Source organism: Opisthocomus hoazin, unplaced genomic scaffold, assembly GCF_030867145.1.
Source record: "Opisthocomus hoazin isolate bOpiHoa1 unplaced genomic scaffold, bOpiHoa1.hap1 HAP1_SCAFFOLD_145, whole genome shotgun sequence".
NCBI lineage: Eukaryota > Metazoa > Chordata > Aves > Opisthocomiformes > Opisthocomidae > Opisthocomus > Opisthocomus hoazin.
The window spans coordinates 143,958-168,725 of NW_027448844.1; the positions used below are offsets into that span (position 1 = coordinate 143,958).

At 64.7% G+C, this 24,768-nt stretch overlaps 2 protein-coding genes and 3 non-coding genes across 6 annotated transcripts; 4 read left to right on the top strand and 1 right to left on the bottom strand.

Annotated features, from left to right (window-relative positions):
* Positions 1–9,508: 9,508 nt before the first annotated feature.
* LOC142359481 (U2 spliceosomal RNA) lies at positions 9,509–9,699 on the top strand. The gene has a single exon (XR_012762389.1). It is a non-coding gene; the product is annotated as a U2 spliceosomal RNA (small nuclear RNA).
* A 1,122-nt stretch (positions 9,700–10,821) lies between these two features.
* LOC142359480 (U2 spliceosomal RNA) lies at positions 10,822–11,012 on the top strand. Its single transcript, XR_012762388.1, has one exon. It is a non-coding gene; the product is annotated as a U2 spliceosomal RNA (small nuclear RNA).
* Positions 11,013–11,768: 756 nt separating this feature from the next.
* Positions 11,769–11,959, bottom strand: LOC142359484 (U2 spliceosomal RNA). The gene has a single exon (XR_012762392.1). It is a non-coding gene; the product is annotated as a U2 spliceosomal RNA (small nuclear RNA).
* A 516-nt stretch (positions 11,960–12,475) lies between these two features.
* TAF6L (TATA-box binding protein associated factor 6 like) lies at positions 12,476–19,891 on the top strand. Its single transcript, XM_075412056.1, is given in 11 exon segments — positions 12,476–12,655; positions 12,806–12,892; positions 14,596–14,746; positions 14,836–14,886; positions 15,010–15,104; positions 16,461–16,535; positions 16,616–16,836; positions 16,914–17,046; positions 18,879–19,007; positions 19,109–19,338; positions 19,340–19,891. Coding segments are annotated over 11 exon segments (1,791 nt in total). The 5' UTR covers positions 12,476–12,508; the 3' UTR covers positions 19,812–19,891.
* A 2,527-nt stretch (positions 19,892–22,418) lies between these two features.
* Positions 22,419–24,754, top strand: TMEM179B (transmembrane protein 179B). 2 transcript variants are annotated; one of them, XM_075412052.1, is made up of 5 exons: positions 22,419–22,516; positions 22,733–22,920; positions 23,011–23,148; positions 24,364–24,439; positions 24,534–24,754. In XM_075412052.1, exons 1-5 carry the CDS (start codon positions 22,421–22,423, stop codon positions 24,660–24,662), a joined length of 627 nt encoding a protein of 208 aa, XP_075268167.1. In that variant the 5' UTR covers positions 22,419–22,420; the 3' UTR covers positions 24,663–24,754. The 2 variants fall into 2 exon arrangements, with proteins under 2 accessions (XP_075268167.1, XP_075268168.1); XM_075412053.1 differs by having other exon boundaries at positions 23,014–23,148.
* Positions 24,755–24,768: the final 14 nt, after the last annotated feature.

The following is a 24,768-nucleotide window of genomic DNA, read 5'->3' on the forward strand; positions in this document are numbered from 1 at the left end:
CTGCTCGCACAGAGGCACAGAGACTGGGGCTGCTTGCTTGTCTTGTCCCCTCAAACTTCAAACGTAGCTTAGGTGGTCTGTGCCGGGCGCCTCCGGCAGCCCTGCTCCAAAAATGCGAACGTCTGCAGATAGCTCGCAGGCAGAAAGAGCTAGCCTGGAAAGCTGTTGCTCAGCCTCATCTGCCCATGGCACTGCTCGCACAGAGGCACAGAGACTGGGGCTGCTTGCTTGTCTTGCCCCCTCAAACTTCAAACGTAGCTTAGGTGGTCCGTGCCGGGCGCCTCCGGCAGCCCTGCTCCGAAAATCCAAACGTCTGCAGATAGCTCGCAGGCAGAAAGAGCTAGCCTGGAAAGCTGTTGCTCAGCCTCATCTGCCCATGGCACTGCTCGCACAGAGGCACAGAGACTGGGGCTGCTTGCTTGTCTTGTCCCCTCAAACTTCAAACGTAGCTTAGGTGGTCTGTGCCGGGCGCCTCCGGCAGCCCTGCTCCAAAAATGCGAACGTCTGCAGATAGCTCGCAGGCAGAAAGAGCTAGCCTGGAAAGCTGTTGCTCAGCCTCATCTGCCCATGGCACTGCTCGCACAGAGGCACAGAGACTGGGGCTGCTTGCTTGTTTTGCCCCCTCAAACTTCAAACGTAGCTTAGGTGGTCCGTGCCGGGCGCCTCCGGCAGCCCTGCTCCGAAAATGCCAACGTCTGCAGATAGCTCGCAGGCAGAAAGAGCTAGCCTGGAAAGCTGTTGCTCAGCCTCATCTGCCCATGGCACTGCTCGCACAGAGGCACAGAGACTGGGGCTGCTTGCTTGTCTTGTCCCCTCAAACTTCAAACGTAGCTTAGGTGGTCCGTGCCGGGCGCCTCCGGCAGCCCTGCTCCAAAAATGCGAACGTCTGCAGATAGCTCGCAGGCAGAAAGAGCTAGCCTGGAAAGCTGTTGCTCAGCCTCATCTGCCCATGGCACTGCTCGCACAGAGGCACAGAGGCTGGAGCTGCTTGCTTGTCTTGTCCCCTCAAACTTCAAACGTAGCTTAGGTGGTCCGTGCCGGGCGCCTCCGGCAGCCCTGCTCCAAAAATTCGAACGTCTGCAGATAGCTCGCAGCCAGAAAGAGCTAGCCTGGAAAGCTGTTGCTCAGCCTCATCTGCCCATGGCACTGCTCGCACAGAGGCACAGAGACTGGGGCTGCTTGCTTGTCTTGTCCCCTCAAACTTCAAACGTAGCTTAGGTGGTCCGTGCCGGGCGCCTCCGGCAGCCCTGCTCCGAAAATGCGAACGTCTGCAGATAGCTCGCAGGCAGAAAGAGCTAGCCTGGAAAGCTGTTGCTCAGCCTCATCTGCCCATGGCACTGCTCGCACAGAGGCACAGAGACTGGGGCTGCTTGCTTGTCTTGTCCCCTCAAACTTCAAATGTAGCTTAGGTGGTCTGTGCCGGGCGCCTCCGGCAGCCCTGCTCCAAAAATGCGAACGTCTGCAGATAGCTCGCAGCCAGAAAGAGCTAGCCTGGAAAGCTGTTGCTCAGCCTCATCTGCCCATGGCACTGCTCGCACAGAGGCACAGAGACTGGGGCTGCTTGCTTGTTTTGCCCCCTCAAACTTCAAACGTAGCTTAGGTGGTCCGTGCCGGGCGCCTCCGGCAGCCCTGCTCCGAAAATGCGAACGTCTGCAGATAGCTCGCAGGCAGAAAGAGCTAGCCTGGAAAGCTGTTGCTCAGCCTCATCTGCCCATGGCACTGCTCGCACAGAGGCACAGAGACTGGGGCTGCTTGCTTGTCTTCCCCCTCAAACTTCAAACGTAGCTTAGGTGGTCTGTGCCGGGCGCCTCCGGCAGCCCTGCTCCGAAAATGCGAACGTCTGCAGATAGCTCGCAGGCAGAAAGAGCTAGCCTGGAAAGCTGTTGCTCAGCCTCATCTGCCCATGGCACTGCTCGCACAGAGGCACAGAGACTGGGGCTGCTTGCTTGTTTTGCCCCCTCAAACTTCAAACGTAACTTAGGTGGTCCGTGCCGGGCGCCTCCGGCAGCCCTGCTCCGAAAATGCAAACGTCTGCAGATAGCTCGCAGGCAGAAAGAGCTAGCCTGGAAAGCTGTTGCTCAGCCTCATCTGCCCATGGCACTGCTCGCGCAGAGGCACAGAGACTGGGGCTGCTTGCTTGTCTTGCCCCCTCAAACTTCAAACGTAGCTTAGGTGGTCTGTGCCGGGCGCCTCCGGCAGCCCTGCTCCAAAAATGCGAACGTCTGCAGATAGCTCGCAGGCAGAAAGAGCTAGCCTGGAAAGCTGTTGCTCAGCCTCATCTGCCCATGGCACTGCTCGCACAGAGGCACAGAGACTGGGGCTGCTTGCTTGTTTTGCCCCCTCAAACTTCAAACGTAGCTTAGGTGGTCCGTGCCGGGCGCCTCCGGCAGCCCTGCTCCGAAAATACAAACGTCTGCAGATAGCTCGCAGGCAGAAAGAGCTAGCCTGGAAAGCTGTTGCTCAGCCTCATCTGCCCATGGCACTGCTCGCACAGAGGCACAGAGACTGGGGCTGCTTGCTTGTTTTGCCCCCTCAAACTTCAAACGTAGCTTAGGTGGTCCGTGCCGGGCGCCTCCGGCAGCCCTGCTCCGAAAATGCCAACGTCTGCAGATAGCTCGCAGGCAGAAAGAGCTAGCCTGGAAAGCTGTTGCTCAGCCTCATCTGCCCATGGCACTGCTCGCACAGAGGCACAGAGACTGGGGCTGCTTGCTTGTCTTGTCCCCTCAAACTTCAAATGTAGCTTAGGTGGTCCGTGCCGGGCGCCTCCGACAGCCCTGCTCCAAAAATGCGAACGTCTGCAGATAGCTCGCAGGCAGAAAGAGCTAGCCTGGAAAGCTGTTGCTCAGCCTCATCTGCCCATGGCACTGCTCGCACAGAGGCACAGAGGCTGGAGCTGCTTGCTTGTCTTGTCCCCTCAAACTTCAAACGTAGCTTAGGTGGTCCGTGCCGGGCGCCTCCGGCAGCCCTGCTCCAAAAATTCGAACGTCTGCAGATAGCTCGCAGGCAGAAAGAGCTAGCCTGGAAAGCTGTTGCTCAGCCTCATCTGCCCATGGCACTGCTCGCACAGAGGCACAGAGACTGGGGCTGCTTGCTTGTCTTGTCCCCTCAAACTTCAAACGTAGCTTAGGTGGTCCGTGCCGGGCGCCTCCGGCAGCCCTGCTCCGAAAATGCCAACGTCTGCAGATAGCTCTCAGGCAGAAAGAGCTAGCCTGGAAAGCTGTTGCTCAGCCTCATCTGCCCATGGCACTGCTCGCACAGAGGCACAGAGACTGGGGCTGCTTGCTTGTCTTGTCCCCTCAAACTTCAAATGTAGCTTAGGTGGTCCGTGCCGGGCGCCTCCGACAGCCCTGCTCCAAAAATGCGAACGTCTGCAGATAGCTCGCAGGCAGAAAGAGCTAGCCTGGAAAGCTGTTGCTCAGCCTCATCTGCCCATGGCACTGCTCGCACAGAGGCACAGAGGCTGGAGCTGCTTGCTTGTCTTGTCCCCTCAAACTTCAAACGTAGCTTAGGTGGTCCGTGCCGGGCGCCTCCGGCAGCCCTGCTCCAAAAATTCGAACGTCTGCAGATAGCTCGCAGCCAGAAAGAGCTAGCCTGGAAAGCTGTTGCTCAGCCTCATCTGCCCATGGCACTGCTCGCACAGAGGCACAGAGACTGGGGCTGCTTGCTTGTCTTGTCCCCTCAAACTTCAAATGTAGCTTAGGTGGTCCGTGCCGGGCGCATCCGGCAGCCCTGCTCCGAAAATGCAAACGTCTGCAGATAGCTCGCAGGCAGAAAGAGCTAGCCTGGAAAGCTGTTGCTCAGCCTCATCTGCCCATGGCACTGCTCGCACAGAGGCACAGAGACTGGAGCTGCTTGCTTGTCTTGTCCCCTCAAACTTCAAACGTAGCTTAGGTGGTCCGTGCCGGGCGCCTCCGGCAGCCCTGCTCCGAAAATGCGAACGTCTGCAGATAGCTCGCAGCCAGAAAGAGCTAGCCTGGAAAGCTGTTGCTCAGCCTCATCTGCCCATGGCACTGCTCGCACAGAGGCACAGAGACTGGGGCTGCTTGCTTGTTTTGCCCCCTCAAACTTCAAACGTAGCTTAGGTGGTCCGTGCCGGGCGCCTCCGGCAGCCCTGCTCCGAAAATGCAAACGTCTGCAGATAGCTCGCAGGCAGAAAGAGCTAGCCTGGAAAGCTGTTGCTCAGCCTCATCTGCCCATGGCACTGCTCGCACAGAGGCACAGAGACTGGGGCTGCTTGCTTGTCTTGTCCCCTCAAACTTCAAACGTAGCTTAGGTGGTCCGTGCCGGGCGCCTCCGGCAGCCCTGCTCCGAAAATACAAACGTCTGCAGATAGCTCGCAGGCAGAAAGAGCTAGCCTGGAAAGCTGTTGCTCAGCCTCATCTGCCCATGGCACTGCTCCCACAGAGGCACAGAGACTGGGGCTGCTTGCTTGTCTTGTCCCCTCAAACTTCAAATGTAGCTTAGGTGGTCCGTGCTGGGCGCCTCCGGCAGCCCTGCTCCGAAAATGCAAACGTCTGCAGATAGCTCGCAGGCAGAAAGAGCTAGCCTGGAAAGCTGTTGCTCAGCCTCATCTGCCCATGGCACTGCTCGCACAGAGGCACAGAGACTGGGGCTGCTTGCTTGTCTTGTCCCCTCAAACTTCAAACGTAGCTTAGGTGGTCCGTGCCGGGCGCCTCCGGCAGCCCTGCTCCGAAAATGCCAACGTCTGCAGATAGCTCGCAGGCAGAAAGAGCTAGCCTGGAAAGCTGTTGCTCAGCCTCATCTGCCCATGGCACTGCTCGCACAGAGGCACAGAGGCTGGAGCTGCTTGCTTGTCTTGTCCCCTCAAACTTCAAACGTAGCTTAGGTGGTCCGTGCCGGGCGCCTCCGGCAGCCCTGCTCCAAAAATTCGAACGTCTGCAGATAGATCGCAGGCAGAAAGAGCTAGCCTGGAAAGCTGTTGCTCAGCCTCATCTGCCCATGGCACTGCTCGCACAGAGGCACAGAGACTGGGGCTGCTTGCTTGTCTTGTCCCCTCAAACTTCAAATGTAGCTTAGGTGGTCCGTGCCGGGCGCATCCGGCAGCCCTGCTCCAAAAATGCAAACGTCTGCAGATAGCTCGCAGGCAGAAAGAGCTAGCCTGGAAAGCTGTTGCTCAGCCTCATCTGCCCATGGCACTGCTCGCACAGAGGCACAGAGACTGGAGCTGCTTGCTTGTCTTGTCCCCTCAAACTTCAAACGTAGCTTAGGTGGTCCGTGCCGGGCGCCTCCGGCAGCCCTGCTCCAAAAATGCGAACGTCTGCAGATAGCTCGCAGGCAGAAAGAGCTAGCCTGGAAAGCTGTTGCTCAGCCTCATCTGCCCATGGCACTGCTCGCACAGAGGCACAGAGACTGGGGCTGCTTGCTTGTCTTGTCCCCTCAAACTTCAAACGTAGCTTAGGTGGTCCGTGCCGGGCGCCTCCGGCAGCCCTGCTCCAAAAATGCGAACGTCTGCAGATAGCTCGCAGGCAGAAAGAGCTAGCCTGGAAAGCTGTTGCTCAGCCTCATCTGCCCATGGCACTGCTCGCACAGAGGCACAGAGACTGGGGCTGCTTGCTTGTCTTGCTCCCTCAAACTTCAAACGTAGCTTAGGTGGTCCGTGCCGGGCGCCTCCGGCAGCCCTGCTCCGAAAATACAAACGTCTGCAGATAGCTCGCAGGCAGAAAGAGCTAGCCTGGAAAGCTGTTGCTCAGCCTCATCTGCCCATGGCACTGCTCGCACAGAGGCACAGAGACTGGGGCTGCTTGCTTGTCTTCCCCCTCAAACTTCAAACGTAGCTTAGGTGGTCTGTGCCGGGCGCCTCCGGCAGCCCTGCTCCAAAAATGCGAACGTCTGCAGATAGCTCGCAGGCAGAAAGAGCTAGCCTGGAAAGCTGTTGCTCAGCCTCATCTGCCCATGGCACTGCTCGCACAGAGGCACAGAGACTGGGGCTGCTTGCTTGTTTTGCCCCCTCAAACTTCAAACGTAACTTAGGTGGTCCGTGCCGGGCGCCTCCGGCAGCCCTGCTCCGAAAATGCAAACGTCTGCAGATAGCTCGCAGGCAGAAAGAGCTAGCCTGGAAAGCTGTTGCTCAGCCTCATCTGCCCATGGCACTGCTCGCGCAGAGGCACAGAGACTGGGGCTGCTTGCTTGTCTTGCCCCCTCAAACTTCAAACGTAGCTTAGGTGGTCTGTGCCGGGCGCCTCCGGCAGCCCTGCTCCAAAAATGCGAACGTCTGCAGATAGCTCGCAGGCAGAAAGAGCTAGCCTGGAAAGCTGTTGCTCAGCCTCATCTGCCCATGGCACTGCTCGCACAGAGGCACAGAGACTGGGGCTGCTTGCTTGTTTTGCCCCCTCAAACTTCAAACGTAGCTTAGGTGGTCCGTGCCGGGCGCCTCCGGCAGCCCTGCTCCGAAAATCCAAACGTCTGCAGATAGCTCGCAGGCAGAAAGAGCTAGCCTGGAAAGCTGTTGCTCAGCCTCATCTGCCCATGGCACTGCTCGCACAGAGGCACAGAGACTGGGGCTGCTTGCTTGTCTTGTCCCCTCAAACTTCAAACGTAGCTTAGGTGGTCCGTGCCGGGCGCCTCCGACAGCCCTGCTCCAAAAATGCGAACGTCTGCAGATAGCTCGCAGGCAGAAAGAGCTAGCCTGGAAAGCTGTTGCTCAGCCTCATCTGCCCATGGCACTGCTCGCACAGAGGCACAGAGGCTGGAGCTGCTTGCTTGTCTTGTCCCCTCAAACTTCAAACGTAGCTTAGGTGGTCCGTGCCGGGCGCCTCCGGCAGCCCTGCTCCAAAAATGCGAACGTCTGCAGATAGCTCGCAGCCAGAAAGAGCTAGCCTGGAAAGCTGTTGCTCAGCCTCATCTGCCCATGGCACTGCTCGCACAGAGGCACAGAGACTGGGGCTGCTTGCTTGTCTTGTCCCCTCAAACTTCAAATGTAGCTTAGGTGGTCCGTGCCGGGCGCATCCGGCAGCCCTGCTCCGAAAATGCAAACGTCTGCAGATAGCTCGCAGGCAGAAAGAGCTAGCCTGGAAAGCTGTTGCTCAGCCTCATCTGCCCATGGCACTGCTCGCACAGAGGCACAGAGACTGGAGCTGCTTGCTTGTCTTGTCCCCTCAAACTTCAAACGTAGCTTAGGTGGTCCGTGCCGGGCGCCTCCGGCAGCCCTGCTCCGAAAATGCGAACGTCTGCAGATAGCTCGCAGGCAGAAAGAGCTAGCCTGGAAAGCTGTTGCTCAGCCTCATCTGCCCATGGCACTGCTCGCACAGAGGCACAGAGACTGGGGCTGCTTGCTTGTCTTGTCCCCTCAAACTTCAAACGTAGCTTAGGTGGTCCGTGCCGGGCGCCTCCGGCAGCCCTGCTCCGAAAATGCGAACGTCTGCAGATAGCTCGCAGGCAGAAAGAGCTAGCCTGGAAAGCTGTTGCTCAGCCTCATCTGCCCATGGCACTGCTCGCACAGAGGCACAGAGACTGGGGCTGCTTGCTTGTCTTGTCCCCTCAAACTTCAAACGTAGCTTAGGTGGTCCGTGCCGGGCGCCTCCGGCAGCCCTGCTCCGAAAATTCGAACGTCTGCAGATAGCTCGCAGGCAGAAAGAGCTAGCCTGGAAAGCTGTTGCTCAGCCTCATCTGCCCATGGCACTGCTCGCACAGAGGCACAGAGACTGGGGCTGCTTGCTTGTCTTGCCCCCTCAAACTTCAAACGTATCTTAGGTGGTCTGTGCCGGGCGCCTCCGGCAGCCCTGCTCCAAAAATGCGAACGTCTGCAGATAGCTCGCAGGCAGAAAGAGCTAGCCTGGAAAGCTGTTGCTCAGCCTCATCTGCCCATGGCACTGCTCGCACAGAGGCACAGAGACTGGGGCTGCTTGCTTGTTTTGCCCCCTCAAACTTCAAACGTAACTTAGGTGGTCCGTGCCGGGCGCCTCCGGCAGCCCTGCTCCGAAAATGCAAACGTCTGCAGATAGCTCGCAGGCAGAAAGAGCTAGCCTGGAAAGCTGTTGCTCAGCCTCATCTGCCCATGGCACTGCTCGCACAGAGGCACAGAGACTGGGGCTGCTTGCTTGTCTTGTCCCCTCAAACTTCAAACGTAGCTTAGGTGGTCCGTGCCGGGCGCCTCCGGCAGCCCTGCTCCGAAAATGCAAACGTCTGCAGATAGCTCGCAGGCAGAAAGAGCTAGCCTGGAAAGCTGTTGCTCAGCCTCATCTGCCCATGGCACTGCTCGCACAGAGGCACAGAGACTGGGGCTGCTTGCTTGTCTTGCCACCTCAAACTTCCAACGTAACCCTGGGCTTGGTGGTTCCTGCCGGGCTCATCCGGCAGCCCTGCTGCAAAAAATGCGAACTGTTGATAGTTAGGGCTTGGCCGTCGGAATATGTCGCGCTGTACGGAAATATCGGGCCCCTCTCCGGATAGCCAATAGCGTTCAGCCTATGACACAAGCAGACGGAAGTGGCACTCTAAACCTAGACTATATAATGCTGTGCTGCTCACCAATAAACGCCATTTGCCGTCCACCACATTGGTGTCCGTGAGCTGATGGCCCGAGCTGCCTGGGGTTGGTCGCTGTGCCATTCCTGAACCAGGTCGCCACGCCTACGAAGGCAACAGAGGGGACCCCAAGGATGGGGTTGGGACCCCCAGGAAGGTGGTAGGACCCACAGGAAGGCCAGAGGGTATGCCCAGTAATGGGGGGGGGACTCCAGGAAGGCCCGAGTGGACCCCTCCTCCCAGGGGAAGGTCGTGGCTACCTGGCCAGGCCCTTGGCCTGCACGATGGAGGCGCAGAAAGCGTCCATCCCCACACGGAGGATTAAGGCCGAGACGAGGAGGAAGAAGAGGATGATGAAGGCGACGGCCAGGGCTATGCCGGGCCAGGGACGGTCCCTGCGGGAGCAGCGGATTGTTTGGGGCAGTGTCAGCAGCGTGGGGCTTTGCGGGGACCCCGTGCCCCCAACCCCCATTCTAACCCCCTCCCATCCCAACTGCAGCCCATGCCAACGCCCTCCCATCCCATTCCATCCCATTCCAGCTCTGTTCCCTTCTATTCCACTCCAATTCTGTTCCATTTCATTCCCTTATCTCTTCTCCTCCCCGTTTCCTCCCCATTCCCCCCCATTCCAACTCCCGGCCCGGCTGGGTTTGGAAGAGCGGGGCGGGGCGAATGCAAATCGCAGTGCGCAGAGGGCCAATCGCGTTGCCGCGAGGAGCCGGCGAAGAGGCGGCGCGGATGGGGACCGGGGGCGGTGCTGAGCATGGGGAAGATAGCCGGGTGGGGGCGTGGCTATGCTAATCTAGAGATAGCGGGGTCGAGAGGGCTGACGGGAGGCTGCGCGGCGGAGGTTTGCGGGGCACAACGGGGGGTCGGGAGTCGCGGAGCCCGGTCGGGCCGTGCGAGACAGGCGGGGAGCGGAGCGGGGAGCGGGGCGGAGGGTCGGGACGGGTGCGGCGGGAGCGGCCGTGAGGTGGGGGTCAGCGGCGGCGGGGGAGCCGGCAGCGGTGGGGATCTGCCTAGCATCGCTTCTCGGCCTTTTGGCTAAGATCAAGTGTAGTATCTGTTCTTATCAGTTTAATATCTGATACGTCCTCGATGAGAGGACTTTATATTAAACGGATTTTTGGGCGTGGGGGTTGGACCCGGAGCTTGCTCCCTCCGCCCCGCGCATCGTCCCGGTATTGCAGTGCCTCCGGGCCCGGTGCACCTCCCTCCGGGGGGACTTTGGCGGTTAAAGGTAGATGCGAATGGCGTCTGGGCTTCCTCCTTCTCCGCAGGGCAGCTCCGCTTCTCTCTCAATCTCCGCCCCTTTCCCGACCTGGGTCCCCGCTGCGCCCCGAGACCTCGGGCTCGGCCCGGACCCCACCGCCGCGCTCGTCCCCGCGCCCGAAGCCCCACCCGGGAGCCGCTCCCGGCTGAGCGAGGGGGGAAAACCCGCCGACCCGGCTGCGAAGCGGGACCTCGGCCTGCTCCGGCGCCGCCCGCCGCCCGCTGACGGCTCCAGGGCCGCAGGAACCTCTCGCTCCCCCCCAGCCCGGAGCCGCGCCCGCTCCCGGCGGCCGTTCCAGGCCGGGCCCCTTCGCCCCTGGCCGAGGGCACCGGCGGCAGCAGGGCCCGGACGGAGCCGCGTCCCCGCGCCCTCAGCGTTTGGGCCCCGCGTCGCTGCGGCGGCCCCGCGCTCCGACCCGGACCCGGACTCCGGCCCCGCGCCCCCCACCACGGTCCCCGGCCCCGGCCACCCCCCGTTTCCGGCTCCCTTCGGTCCCGCCGAGCGCAGACGCAGCCTGCGCTGAGAGGCTGAGCCGAGGGGGGCGGGGCCGGAACGAGCGGGGCGGGGCGCGGGCTGTTTCCGGCCAATGAGATCGGCTTCGGTGCGGGGTATGCAAAACTCCCGGGGAGGACGCGAACGCGAATCGCCTCGTCTTGGGTTGGGAGGCGAGGGGGTGGGGCGAATGCAAATCGCGGTGCGCGGGGATCCAATCGCGTTGGTGCGAGGAGCCGGCGAAGAGGCGGTGCGGATGGGGACCGGGGGCGGGGCGTGGAGAGCAGGGCTGAGTATGGGGCAGATGGAGGGGCGGGGTGTGTGAAGGTAGGAGGCGGGGTTATGCTAATCGAGGGACCGGAGGGATCGAAACGGTTGATGGGAGGGATCAGCGGAGGAGGTTTGCGGGGTACAACGGGGGTCGGGGGTCGCGGAGCCCGGTCGAGCCGTGCGGGACAGGCGGGGAGCGGAGCGAGAGCGGGGCGGGGGGTCGGGGCGGGCGCGGGGGGAGTCAGCCGTGATGTGGGGAGCACTGGCGGCGGGGGAGCCGGCGTCGGCGGGGGCTGACGAGCATCGCTTCTCGGCCTTTTGGCTAAGATCAAGTGTAGTATCTGTTCTTATCAGTTTAATATCTGATACGTCCTCGATGAGAGGACTTTATATTAAACGGATTTTTGGGTGTGGGGGTTGGACCCGGAGCTTGCTCCCTCCGCCCCGCGCATCGTCCCGGTATTGCAGTGCCTCCGGGCCCGGTGCACCTCCCTTCGGGGGGATATTGGCGGTTAAAAGCAGAGCTCGGTAGCGGCTGGAGGTCGCGCGTTCTGTTTCTTCGCTTCGCTCTCTCAGACCTTTCTGGAGTTCCGCGTGCCGCTCCGGAGCCCCCAACACAAGAAGGACCTGGAGTCTGTGGGAGCAGTGATGGATGAGGCCGCGCAGGTGATCCGAGGGCTGGAGCACCCCTGCTACGAGGACAGGCTGAGGGAGCTGGAGCTGTTGAGGCTGGAGAAGGCTGCGGGGTGACCTTCGAGCAGCTGCCAGTGCCTGAAGGGTCCCGCAGGAAGGATGGAGAGCGGCTTTTCACAAGGGCCTGTAGTTATAGGACAAGGGGGAATGGTTCCAAGCTAAAAGAGGGCAGATTTAGATTAGCTATTAGGAAGAAATTCTTCCCCATGGGGGTGGTGAGGCGCTGGTTGCCCAGAGAAGCTGTGGCTGCCCCCTCCCTGGCAGTGCTCAAGGCCAGGCTGGATGGAGCTCTGAGCACCCTGCGCTGGTGGAAGATGTCCCTGCTCATGTCGGGGGGGTGTTGGAACCAGATGGCCCCTTCCAACCCAAACCGCCCTGAGCTTCTCAGGTAGGAACCCCCCCAGACGGCAGCTTGTTGGTGCGATCTGCAGTGTCATACTGAAGGACGGGTTACTTCCGGGTTTTCCTCGGAGCTTGAGGAGAAAGCGGGGCTACACCCAGGAGGAGAAGCCAAGCCCCATTCACATCTGTTTTTGACCGCCAAAGTCCCCCCGGAGGGAGGTGCACCGGGCCCGGAGGCACTGCAATACCGGGACGATGCGCGGGGCGGAGGGAGCAAGCTCCGGGTCCAACCCCCACACCCAAAAATCCGTTTAATATAAAGTTCTCTCATCGAGGACGTATCAGATATTAAACTGATAAGAACAGATACTACACTTGATCTTAGCCAAAAGGCCGAGAAGCGATAGTCTGAACTCCCCGCCGCTGCCGGCTCCCCCGCCGCCAGTGCTCCCCACATCACGGCTGACTCCCCCCGCGCCCGCCCCGACCCCCCGCCCCGCTCTCGCTCCGCTCCCCGCCTGTCCCGCACGGCCCGACCGGGCTCCGCGACCCCTGACCCCCCGTTGTACCCCGCAAACCTCCTCCGCTGATCCCTCCCATCGACCGTTTCGATCCCTCCGGTCCCTCGATTAGCATAACCCCGCCTCCTACCTTCACACACCCCGCCCCTCCATCTGCCCCATACTCAGCCCTGCTCTCCACGCCCCGCCCCCGGTCCCCATCCGCACCGCCTCTTCGCCGGCTCCTCGCACCAACGCGATTGGCTCCCCGCGCACCGCGATTTGCATTCGCCCCACCCCCTCGCCTCCCAACCCAAGACGAGGCGATTCGCGTCCTCCCCCCTCGGGGGTTTCTCATGCGCCGCTGCTCTTTCCCATCAGCCCTTTCGGCATCTCCCCACCCACCCCCCCGCCTGATTTGCATGTCCCCGCCCCTCGTCGGGCGGGGCGCGCCATGGCGGAGCGGGAGGAGCGGCGCTTCGTGGAGCTGCCGCGGGACTCGGTGCGGCTGATGGCGGAGAGCACCGGGCTGGAGCTCAGCGACGAGGTGGCGGCTCTGCTGGCCGAGGACGTCTGCTACCGGCTGCGGGAGGCCGCGCAGGTACGGCCCGGCCCCGCTCCCGGCCCCGGCCCCGCTCCCGGCCCCGGCGCCGCTCCCAGCCCCGCTCCCCGCCCCGCTCCCGGCCCCGGCCCCGCTCCCCGCCCCGCTCCCGGCCCCGGCCCCGCTCCCAGCCCCGCCGTCCCCCCGCAGAACAGCTCCCAGTTCCTGAAGCACACCCGGCGCCGCAGACTCACCGTGGAGGACTTCAACCGGGCGCTGCGCTGGAGCAACGTGGAGGTGCGGGCCGGGGGGGGGGGGGGGGGGTGTCCCGGTGCCTCCCTTCCTCCCACCCCCCCACCCCCCCCCCCGCGTGGGGGTGCGGGGCCTGGGGCGCCGGGGGGGCTGGGGACACTGGTGTGGGGCTGGGGACACTGGTGGGGCTGTGGGGGGCACTGCTGTGGGGCTGGGGACACTGGTGGGGCTGTGGGTGGCACTGGTGTGGGGCTGGGGGCACTGGTGTGGGGCTGGGGACACTGGTGGGGCTGTGGGGGGCACTGGTGGGGCTGTGGGGGGGCACTGGTGTGGGGCTGGGGACACTGGTGGGGCTGTGGGGGTCACTGGTGGGGCTGTGGGGGGCACTGGTGTGGGGCTGGGGACACTGGTGGGGCTGTGGGGGGCACTGGTGTGGGGCTGGGGACACTGGTGGGGCTGTGGGTGGCACTGGTGTGGGGCTGGGGACACTGGTGGGGCTGTGGGGGGCACTGGTGGGGCTGTGGGGGGCACTGGTGTGGGGCTGGGGACACTGGTGGGGCTGTGGGGGGCACTGGTGTGGGGCTGGGGACACTGGTGGGGCTGTGGGTGGCACTGGTGTGGGGCTGGGGGCACTGGTGTGGGGCTGGGGACACTGGTGGGGCTGTGGGGGGCACTGGTGGGGCTGTGGGGGTCACTGGTGTGGGGCTGGGGGCACTGGTGGGGCTGTGGGGGGCACTGGTGTGGGGCTGGGGACACTGGTGGGGCTGTGGGGGGCACTGGTGGGGCTGTGGGGGCACTGGTGTGGGGCTGGGGGCACTGGTGTGGGGCTGGGGACACTGGTGGGGCTGTGGGGGGCACTGGTGTGGGGCTGTGGGGGGCACTGGTGTGGGGCTGGGGACACTGGTGGGGCTGTGGGGGGCACTGGTGTGGGACTGGGGGCACTGGTGTGGGGCTGGGGACACTGGTGGGGCTGTGGGGGGCACTGGTGTGGGGCTGTGGGGGTCACTGGTGTGGGGCTGTGGGGGGCACTGGTGTGGGACTGGGGACACTGGTGGGGCTGTGGGGGGCACTGGTGTGGGGCTGTGGGGGGCACTGGTGTGGGGCTGGGGGCACTGGTGTGGGGCTGGGGACACTGGTGGGGCTGTGGGGGGCACTGGTGTGGGGCTGTGGGGGGCACTGGTGTGGGACTGGGGACACTGGTGGGGCTGTGGGGGGCACTGGTGTGGGGCTGTGGGGGCACTGGTGTGGGGCTGGGGACACTGGTGGGGCTGTGGGGGGCACTGGTGAGGCTGTGGGGGTCACTGGTGTGGGGCTGGGGACACTGGTGGGGCTGTGGGGGGCACTGGTGGGGCTGTGGGGGGCACTGGTGTGGGGCTGGGGACACTGGTGGGGCTGTGGGGGTCACTGGTGGGGCTGTGGGGGGCACTGGTGTGGGGCTGGGGACACTGGTGGGGCTGTGGGGGTCACTGGTGGGGCTGTGGGGGTCACTGGTGGGGCTGTGGGGGGCACTGGTGTGGGGCTGTGGACACTGGTGGGGCTGTGGGGGGCACTGGTGTGGGGCTGGGGACACTGGTGGGGCTGTGGGGGGCACTGGTGGGGCTGTGGGGGCACTGGTGTGGGGCTGTGGAGGCCACTGGTGCGCGCGGGGGGACAGCAGCGCCCGTGCCGGGGCGGGGGGGGGGGGGGGGGTCCCGGTCCGGCGGGTGCTGGGGGTCGGGGTGCCACCCCCCCCCCCCCCCCCCCCCCAGGCCGTGTGCGGCTGCGGCTCGCAGGACGCGCTGCCGTTCCGCGCCGCCCGCGAGGGGGAGCTCTACTTCCCCGAGGAGCGCGAGGTCAACCTGGTGGAGCTGGCCCTGGCCACCAACATCCCCAAGGGCTGCGCGGAGGCGGCCGTGCGAGGTGGGGGGACCCCCCCAAACCCCCCCCCAAACCCCCCCCAACCCCCCCCCCCGGGACGCGGGCAGGGCGCTCACCGCCGTCTCCCGCAGTGCACGTCTCCTACCTGGACGGCAAAGGGAACCTGGAGCCGCAGGGAGCTGGTGAGGGGCTGGGGGGGGGGCACACACGACGCCGTGGGGTGGATGAGCCCCCCCACCCCCACCCCACGGATCTTGGGGTGACCCCCCCCCCCCCCCCCGGGGTGTGTTCATGCCCCCCCCCAGTGCCCAGCGCTGTCTCCACGCTGACCGACGACCTCCTCAAGTACTACCAGCACGTCACCCGCGCCGTGCTGGGCGACGACCCCCAGCTGATGAAGGTTTGGGGGGGTGGGGACCCCCCACTTCCATCTTGAGCCCCCCCCACTTCCATCCTGAGCCCCCCAATTCCATCCTGAGCTCCTCCACCTCCATTCTGAGTCCCCCCACCATCCTGAGTCCCCCCTTAATTCCATCCTGAGCGCCCCCACCTCCATCCTGAGCCCCACCACCTCCATCCTGAGTCCCCCCCACCATCCTGAGCCCCCCCAATTCCATCCTGAGCCCCCCCAATTCCATCCTGAACCCCCCTTAATTCCATCCTGAGCCCCCCCATTCCATCCTGAGCCCCCCCAATTCTATCCTGAGCCCCCCCACTTCCATCCTGAGCCCCCCTTAATTCCACCCTGAGCCCTTCACTTCCATCCTGAGCCCCCTCATTCCATCCTGAGCCCCCCCCCACCATCCTGAGCCCCCCCACTTCCATCCTGAGCCCCCCTTAATTCCATCCTGAGCCCCCCCCAATTCCATCCTGAGCCCCCCCAATTCCATCCTGAGCCCCCCCCAATTCCATCCTGAGCCCCCCCCACCATCCTGAGCCCCCCCAATTCCACCCTGAGCCCCCACCACCATCCTGAGCCCCCCCACTTCCATCCTGAGCCCCCCTTAATTTCACCCTGAGGCCTTCACTTCCATCCTGAGCCCCCCCATTCCATCCTGAGCCCCCCCCACCATCCTGAACCCCCCCACTTCCATCCTGAGCCCCCCTTAATTTCACCCTGAGCCCTTCACTTCCATCCTGAGCCCCCCCATTCCATCCTGACCCCCCCCACCATCCTGAACCCCCCCAATTCCATCCTGAGCCCCCCTTAATTCCACCCTGAGCCCTTCACTTCCATCCTGAGCCCCCCCATTCCATCCTGAGCCCCCCCCACCATCCTGAGCCCCCCCACTTCCATCCTGAGCCCCCCTTAATTTCACCCTGAGCCCCCCCCCACTTCCATCCTGAGCCCCCCTAATTCCATCCTGAGCCCCCCCCCCACCATCCTGAGCCCCCCCAATTCCATCCTGAGCCCCCCCATTCCATCCTGAGCCCCCCACTTCCATCCTGAGCCCCCTTAATTCCACCCTGAGCCCCCCCCACTTCCATCCTGAGCCCCCCAATTCCATCCTGAGCCCCCCCATTCTATCCTGAGCCCCCCACTTCCATCCTGAGCCCCCTTAATTCCACCCTGAGCCCCCCCCCACTTCCATCCTGAGCCCCCCACTTCCATCCTGAGCCCCCCCACTTCCATCCTGAGCCCCCCCACCATCCTGAGCCCCCCAATTCCACCCTGAGCCCCCACCACGATCCTGAGCCCCCCCACCACCCTGACCCCCCCCCACGACGGGTCTAACCCCCCCCCCCATGCCCACAGGTGGCCCTCCAGGACCTTCAGACCAACTCCAAGATCGCCGCCCTCCTGCCCTACTTCGTCTACGTGGTCAGCGGGGTGAGCGCGGGGTCTGCAGGGTCCGGGGGGTGCAGGGGGGGGCTGGGCTGAGCCCCCCCATCCCCAACCCCCCCCCCCAGGTGAAATCTGTGAGCCACGACCTGGAGCAGCTGAGCCGGCTGCTGCACATCGCCCGCAGCCTGATCGCGAACCCCTTCCTCTGCCTGGGCCCCTACGCCCGCAGCCTGACGGGCAGCGTCGCCTACTGCGCCCTGGAGCCGCTCGCCGCCTCCATCAACCCCCTCAACGACCACTGGCCGCTGCGCGACTACGCCGCCATGCTGCTGGGCCGCATCTTCTGGTTCGGCCGGGGAAGGGGTTTGGGGGGGGGGTTTGGGGGGGTTTGGGGGGGTTCAGCGCCCGCGCTGTCGCCCGCAGGAGCCACGGCGAGCGGGTGAGCGGGCTGTGCCGGCAGACGCTGCTGTCGCTGCAGAAGGTGCTGGCGGACCCCGTGCGCCCGCTCTGCTCCCACTACGGGGCCGTGGTGGGGCTGCACGCGCTGGGCTGGAAGGTGAGGGGCGGGGGGGGACCCCCCCCAACAGCACCCCAGTGTGTCCGTCTGTCCGTCTGTCGGGGGGCACAGAACCCTCTCCAGCCCCACAGTGTGTCCGTCTGTCGGGGGGGGACACAGAACCCCCCATAGCACCCCGATGTGTCCGTCTGTCCGTCTGTCGGGGGACACAGAAACCCCCCACAGCCCCCCCAATGTGTCCATCTGTCGGGGGGACACAGAACCCCCTGTAGCACCCCTGTGTGTCTATCTGTCCGTCTGTCGGGGGGCACAGAACCCCCTGTAGCACCCCAGTGTGTCCGTCTGTCCATCTGTCGGGGGGCACAGAACCCCCCACAGCCCCCCCCAGTGTGTCCGTCTGTCTGTCTGTCGGGGGACACAGAACACCCCCCACCCCCAGCCCCCAAATGTGTCCGTTTGTCCGTCTGTCGGGGGACACAGAACCCTCTCCAGCCCCTCTGTGTGTCCATCTGTCGGGGGGCACAGAAACCCCCCACAGCCCCCCCAATGTGTCCGTCTGTTGGGGGGGGACACAGAACCCCCCTGTAGCACCCCAATGTGTCCGTCTGTCCGTCTGTCGGGGGACACAGAACCCCCTCCAGCCCCCCTGTGTGTCCGTCTGTCGGGGGGTGGGGTAGGGGGGGACACAGAACCCCCCGTAGCACCCCAATGTGTCCGTCTGTCCGTCTGTCGGGGGGCACAGAAACCCCCCACAGCCCCCCCAATGTGTCTGTCTGTCCGTCTGTCAGGGGGCACAGAACCCTCTCCAGCCCCCCTGTGTGTCTGTCTGTTGGGGGGGGGGGGACGACACACAGAACCCCCCATAGCACCCCAATGCCACAATGTGTCCGTCTGTCTGTCTGTCGGGGGACACTGAACCCCCTCCAGCCCCCCTGTGTGTCCGTCTGTTGGGGGGGGGGGGGGGGGGGGGACACAAAACCCCCCCACAGCACACCCCCAATGTGTCCGTCTGTCTGTCCGTCTGTTGGGGGACACAGAACACCCCCCACCCCCCCCCAGCCCCCAAATGTGTCCGTCTGTCTGTGTGTTGGGGGACACAGAACACCCCCCACCCCCAGCCCCCCAATGTGTCCGTCTGTCCGTCTGTCGGGGGGCACAGAACCCCCTCCAGCCCCACAGTGTGTCCATCTGTCGGGGGATTGGGCTGGGGGGGGCACAGAAACCCCCCACAACCCCCCCGATGTGTCCGTCTGTCGGGGGGTGGGGTAGGGGGGGGACACAGAACCCCCCGTAGCACCCCAATGTGTCCGTCTGTCTGTCTGTCGGGGGGAACAGGACCCCCTCCAGCCCCCCCGATGTGTCCGTCTGTCCGTCTGTCAGGGGGCACAGAACCCTCTCCAGCCCCTCTGTGTGTCCATCTGTCGGGGGGCACAGAAACCCCCCACAGCCCCCCCGATGTGTCCGTCTGTTGGGGGGGGACACAGAACCCCCCTGTAGCACCCCAATGTGTCCGTCTGTCCGTCTGTCAGGGGGCACAGAACCCCCTCCAGCCCCACAGTGTGTCCGTCTGTCGGGGGATTGGGCTGGGGGGGGGCACAGAAACCCCCCACAGCCCCCCCAATGTGTCCGTCTGTCCGTCTGTCAGGGGGCACAGAACCCCCTCCAGCCCCCCTGTGTGTCCGTCTGTCGGGTGACGGGGTAGGGGAGACACAGAACCCCCTGTAGCACCCCAATGTGTCCGTCTGTCCGTCTGTCAGGGGGCACAGAACCCCCTCCAGCCCCCCTGTGCGTCTGTCTGTCGGGTGACGGGGCGGGGGGGGGACACACAGAACCCCCCCCAGCCCCCCGACGCGTCCGTCTGTCCGGCGCAGGCGGTGGAGCGCGTGCTGTACCCCCACCTCCCCACCTACTGGGCCAACCTCCAGGCCGTGCTGGACGACAACTCCGTCTCCAACGCCCAGGTCAAGGCCGACGGGCACAAGGTCTACGGCGCCATCTTGGTGAGGGTCCCGCCGCGCCGGGCCGGGGTCTCCGCTTGGGCGCGGGGCGGGGGGGTCCACGCAGCCCCCTGACTTGTGTCCCCCCCCCCCCCCCATCGCAGGTGGCCGTGGAGCGGTTGCTGAAGATGAAGGCGCAGCAGGCGCCGGGGCGCGAGGCCGCGGACCCCCCCTCCGAGCCGGCCTTCGGCCTCGGCCGCCCCTCGCCGCAGCTGGGGGAGGGCGGCGGCGGAGCCCCCCCCTCGCCGCCCGCCGCCGCCGTCTCCCTGCACGAGATGTACCGCGAGCTCTACGCCTTCTTCGGCGACAGCTTGGCCGCCCGCTTCGGCACCGGCCCCCCCGCCCGCCGCCCCGCCGCCCGCCGGGACCCCCGAAGCCGCCCGCAAGGACTCGCCGGCGGCGGGGGGCGAGGGGGCCGCCCGCAAGATGCCGCAGCTGACGGCCAACGCCACGGTGAGCCCGCGCGACGAGGGCGAGCCCCCCGCCGCCCGCCCACTCCCGCACCGCGCGGCCGCCCTGCCCCGGCCCCCCGGGACCCCCCGGCAGCCCGGCCACCGCCCCGGCGCCCGCGACGTCTTCCCGAAATGCCGCTTGGCCCCGCGCGGAGCCCCGCGCTTCAGCTTCGTCATCGCCGGGCGCCAGGCCGGGCGCCGCTGCCAGGGCCGCCGCTTCCAGACCAGCTTCGCGCAGCACCACGCGCCCGGCCACGTCTCGCGCTACGCCCAGAAGCTGCCCGTGATCGGGCGCGGAGCCCGGGCGGGCCGGCGGTGGCCGCGCGCCGAGTACTCGCTGCAGCTCCTGCTCTGAGCGCCGAGGCCGCGCCGGTAATAAAGGGTGCTCGGCGCAGGGGAGGTGTGGACGGACGGACGGGCGGACGGATGGATGGATGGACGGACAGATGGATGGAGAAGTGGGTGGATGGATGGACGGACGGGCAGATGGATGGACAGACAGATGATGGATGGATGGATGGATGGATGGAGAAGTGGGCGGATGGATGGACAGACGGATGGACGGATGGATGGACAGATGGATGGATGGATGGATGGACAGATGGATGGAGAAGTGGGTGGATGGATGGACGGACGGGCGGATGGATGGACAGATGGATGGATGGATGGATGGATGGATGGAGAAGTGGGCGGATGGATGGACAGACGGATGGATGGACGGATGGATGGAGAAGTGGGCGGATGGATGGACGGACAGGCAGATGGATGGACAGACGGACGGATGGACAGATGGATGGATGGACGGACAAGTGGGCGGATGGATGGACGGACAAGTGGGCAGATGGATGGATGGATGGACAAGTGGGCAGATGGATGGATGGATGGATGGACAAGTGGGCGGATGGATGGACGGACGGGCAGATGGATGGACAAGTGGGCAGATGGATGGACGGACAGGCAGATGGATGGTCAGACAGATGGGTGGGTGGACAGCTGGTTGTGTGGATGGATGGATGGACGGACAGGTGGATGGATGGACAGACGGGTGGATGGATGGATGGACGGACGGACGGATGGATGGATGGATGGACAGACAAGTGGGCAGATGGATAGATGGACGGACGGACAGATGGATGGATGGACAAGTGGGCGGATGGATGGACAGGCGGATGGATGGATGGACAAGTGGGTGGATGGACGGACAGATGGATGGACGAACAAGTGGGCAGATGGATGGACGGACGGGCAGACGGATGGATGGATGGATGGACAGATGGATGGAGAAGTGGGTGGATGGATGGACAGACGGGCAGATGGATGGACGGACGGATGGATGGATGGACAGACGGATGGATGGATGGATGGACAGACAAGTGGGCGGATGGATGGATGGACGGACGGACAGATGGATGGATGGACAAGTGGGCGGATGGATGGACGGACGGGCGGATGGATGGATGGACAGACGGATGGATGGACAGACGGATGGATGGATGGACAGGCGCATGGATGGATGGACAAGTGGGCGGATGGATGGACGGACAGGCGGATGGATGGTCAGACAGACGGGTGGGTGGACAGGTGGTTGTGTGGATGGATGGATGGATGGACGGACGGGTGGAGGATGGATGGTCAGACAGACGGGTGGGTGGGTGGGTGGACGGATGGATGGATGGATGGACGGCCAGGTGGATGGATGGACAGATGGTTGTGTGGACGGACGGACGAACGGATGGATGGTCAGACAGACGGGTGGGTGGGCAAATGGTTGTGTGGTTGGACGGATGGTTGGGTGGGTGGATGGATGGATGGACAGATGGGTGGGTGGGTGGATGGGTGGACACACAGATGGATGGCCAGAAAGACGGATAAATGGGTGGACGGACAGATGGTTGTGTGGATGGACGGGCGGGTGGGTGGTCAGACAGATGGGTGGGTGGCCGGACAGATGGGTGAGTGGACAGATGGATGGACACACGGATGGGTGGGTGGATGGATGGCCAGAAAGACAGACATGGGTGGACGGGTAGACAGACAGGTGGACGGATGGATGGCCAGAAAGACAGCCAGGTGGGTGGACAGACAAGCAGATGGTTGTGTTGATGGACAGATGTATGGACGGACGGACGGGTGGGTGGATGGACAGATGGGTGGATGGTCAGACAGGTGGGTGGACAGATGGATGGACACACGGATGGGTGGGTGGGGTGGATGGATGGCCAGAAAGGCAGACAGATGGGTGGGTGGATGGACACATGGCTGGACAGGTGGGTGGACGGATGCCCAGACAGACAGACAGATGTGTGGATGGGTGGGTGGATGGACACAAAGCTGGACGGACACACACACACACCCCCGCCCAAAACAGATGGGTGGATGGACAGATGGAGGGGTGGGTGAATTTGTGGATGGACAGACAGACGGGTGGACAGACGGGTGGGTGGGTGGATGGACAGACGGACAGGGGCATGGCTGCATGGACAGGTGGGTGGACGCCCAGAAAGATGGTTGGGTGAGCGGACAGATGGGTGGACAGATAGGTGGATGGATGGGCAGGTGGATGGATGGGCAGGTGGACGGACAGACAGATGGGTGGATGGCTAGATGGACAGACAGATGGGCAGCCAGATGGATGGATGGACAGACGGACGGATGGCTGGATGGACAGACAGATGGGCAGCCAGATGGATGGATGGACAGACAGATGGGTGGATGGCTGGATGGACAGACGGGTGGATGGCTGGATGGACAGACAGATGGGCAGCCAGATGGATGGATGGACAGACAGACGGACGGGTGGGTGGCCACCCCGCCATCTCTGCCCAGTCTGGGGACAGGGGCTGTTCTGGGGGGTGGGCAATGGGAGCCGTGGGGCCGGACCCCACGGCGCGGTGGCCATGGCGGCCTCGGAGCCCCCGGGCAGGGTGGGGCGGAGGAGGGAGGGAGCGGGGGAGGGGAAGGAAGATGGCGGCGGCGGTGCTGCAGCTGGCGGAGCTGGGCCTCCACGGAGCCGCCTTCCTCTGCGGCGTCGTCTGCGCCGCGGCCCTCACCGTGGCTCAGGTACCGGCGTGGGGGGTGGCGGCGTGGGGGACCCCCCCAGCGTGGCCCCTGCCCGTCCCACGGCGCGGCATGTGAGCTGGTTCGGGCTTCCTTCCTCCAACGCTCCACTCCTCCTCCTCCTCCTCCTCGCCTGGCCGGTTCGTCCTGCCGAGCGGGGGTCCCCGGGGAGAAGGGGGGGACGGAACAGCCCCCCCTGCCACGGCCGGCCGTCGGCAGGGCGAGTTCGGGGGCCGGTGCCCGCTCTACGGCGCGGTGAGCTGGAACGGGACGGCGCTGGTGCCCGAGGCCTTCAGCCACCCCTCGCTCTGCTCCTTCGTCTCGGGCGTCTCCGTCGTGGCCGCCCTGTGCGGCTTCGCGGCGCTGCTCCGCGGCGTCGCCGGCTGCTGCGGCCAGGAGGCCCCGCGGTGAGCCGGGGGATGGGGGTACGGGGGGGTCCCGCAAAGCCCCACGCTGCGGACGCTGCCTCCACCACCGCCCCAACTCCGCTGCTCCAGCAGGGACCGTCCCTGGCTCGGCATCGCCCTGGCCGTCGCCTTCATCGTCCTCTTCTTCCTCCTCGTCTCAGCCTGCATCCTCCGCGTGGGGATGGACGCTTTCTGCGCCTCCATCGTGCAGGCCAAGGGCCTGGCCAGGTAGCCACGACCTTCCCCTGGGCGGAGGGGGCCCCTCTGGCCTTCCTGGGGGTCGTAACCCCACCTTGGGGGTCCCAATCCCATCCTGGGGGTCTCCTCTGGCCTTCCTGGGGGTCCCAACCCCATCCTAGGGGGGTTCAATCCTTTCTTGGGGGGGTCCAATTCCACCTTGGGAGTCCCCTCTTGGTCTTCCTGGGGGTCCTAACCCCATCCTAAGGGGGTCCCAATCCCATCCTAGGGGGTAAAGTCCCTTCCTGGGGGGTCCTAACCCTATGCTGGGGGTCCTCTCTGGCCTTTCTGGGGATCCCAATCCCTTCCTGGGGGGTCCCAACCCCATCCTAGGCGGTTCAATCCTTTCTTGGGGAGTCCAATTCCACCTTGGAGTCCCCTCTTGGTCTTCCTGGGGGTCCTAACCCCATCCTAGGGGGTCCCAATCCCATCCTAGGGGGGGTCCCAATCCCATCCTAGGGGGTCAAGTCCCTTCCTGGGCGTCTTAACCCCATGCTAGGGGTCCCCTCTGGCCTTCCTGGGGGTCCCAACCCCATCCTAGGGGGGTCCCAGTCCCCTTCCTGGGGGGTCTCCTCTGGCCTGCCTGGGGGTCCAACCCCATCCTAGGGGGGTCGAATCCCTTCCTGGGGGTCCTAACCCTATGCTGGGGGTCCCCTCTGGCCTTTCTGGGGATCCCAGCCCCTTCCTGCGGGTTCCAACCCCATCCTAGGGGGGTTCCCAGTCCCTTCCTGGGGGTCCCAACCCCATCCTAGGGGGTTCAATCCTTTCCTGGGGGGTCCAATTCCTACCTTGGGAGTCCCCTCTGGTCTTCCTGAGGGTCCTAACCCCTTCCTGGGAGTCCCAACACCATCCTGGGGGTCCCCTCTGGCCTTCTGGGGATCCCCCCTGCTTCCTGGGAGTCTCAACTCCACCCTTGGGGTCCCCTCTGGCCTTTCTGGGGGGTTTAACCCCTTCCTGAGGGTCCCAACCCCAATCTGGGCATCCCCTCTGGCCTTCCTGGGGGTCCTATCCGCTTCCTGGGGGTCCCAACCCCATCCTTGGGGTCCCCTCTAGCCTTCCGGGGGTCTCAAGTGCATCCTAGGGGGTCCAATCCCTTCCTGGGGGTCCAACCCCACCCTGGGGGGTCCCAACCTCACCCTGGGGGTCCGCCTGCTCTCCTGGGGGTCCCCCCCCGTTCTCCCCACGCCTCCCGCCCGCTCCCCGCAGCTGCCAGGAGGCCGAGCAGCAGCCGTGGGGGTCCTACAGCCCCGCCCGCTTCTACAGCAACCTCTACAGCGCCCAGGTGAGCTGGGGGGGGGGGGGGGTCCCGGGCAGGGGATGGGGGGGGGCGGGGGAGGCTCAGCCCCCCCGCTTCTCCCCCCCCACCCCCCCCGCAGGCATCGGGCTGGGTGAGCGCGTTCCTGTGGGCGCTGCTGAGCGCCCGGCTGCTGGCCCGGCGGAGGAGCGGGACCCCGGCCCCCGAGAGCAGCGCCGAGAGCGAAGCCATCTTGGGGGGGCGGCGCTGAAGGAAGGGGGCACCGGGGGTGGGGGCGGGGCGAGGGGCAGCTCCGCCCCCACCCCAACCCCCAAAGCCTTCCCGGGGCCGAGCGCGGTTCTTAAAGGAAAGGAGTC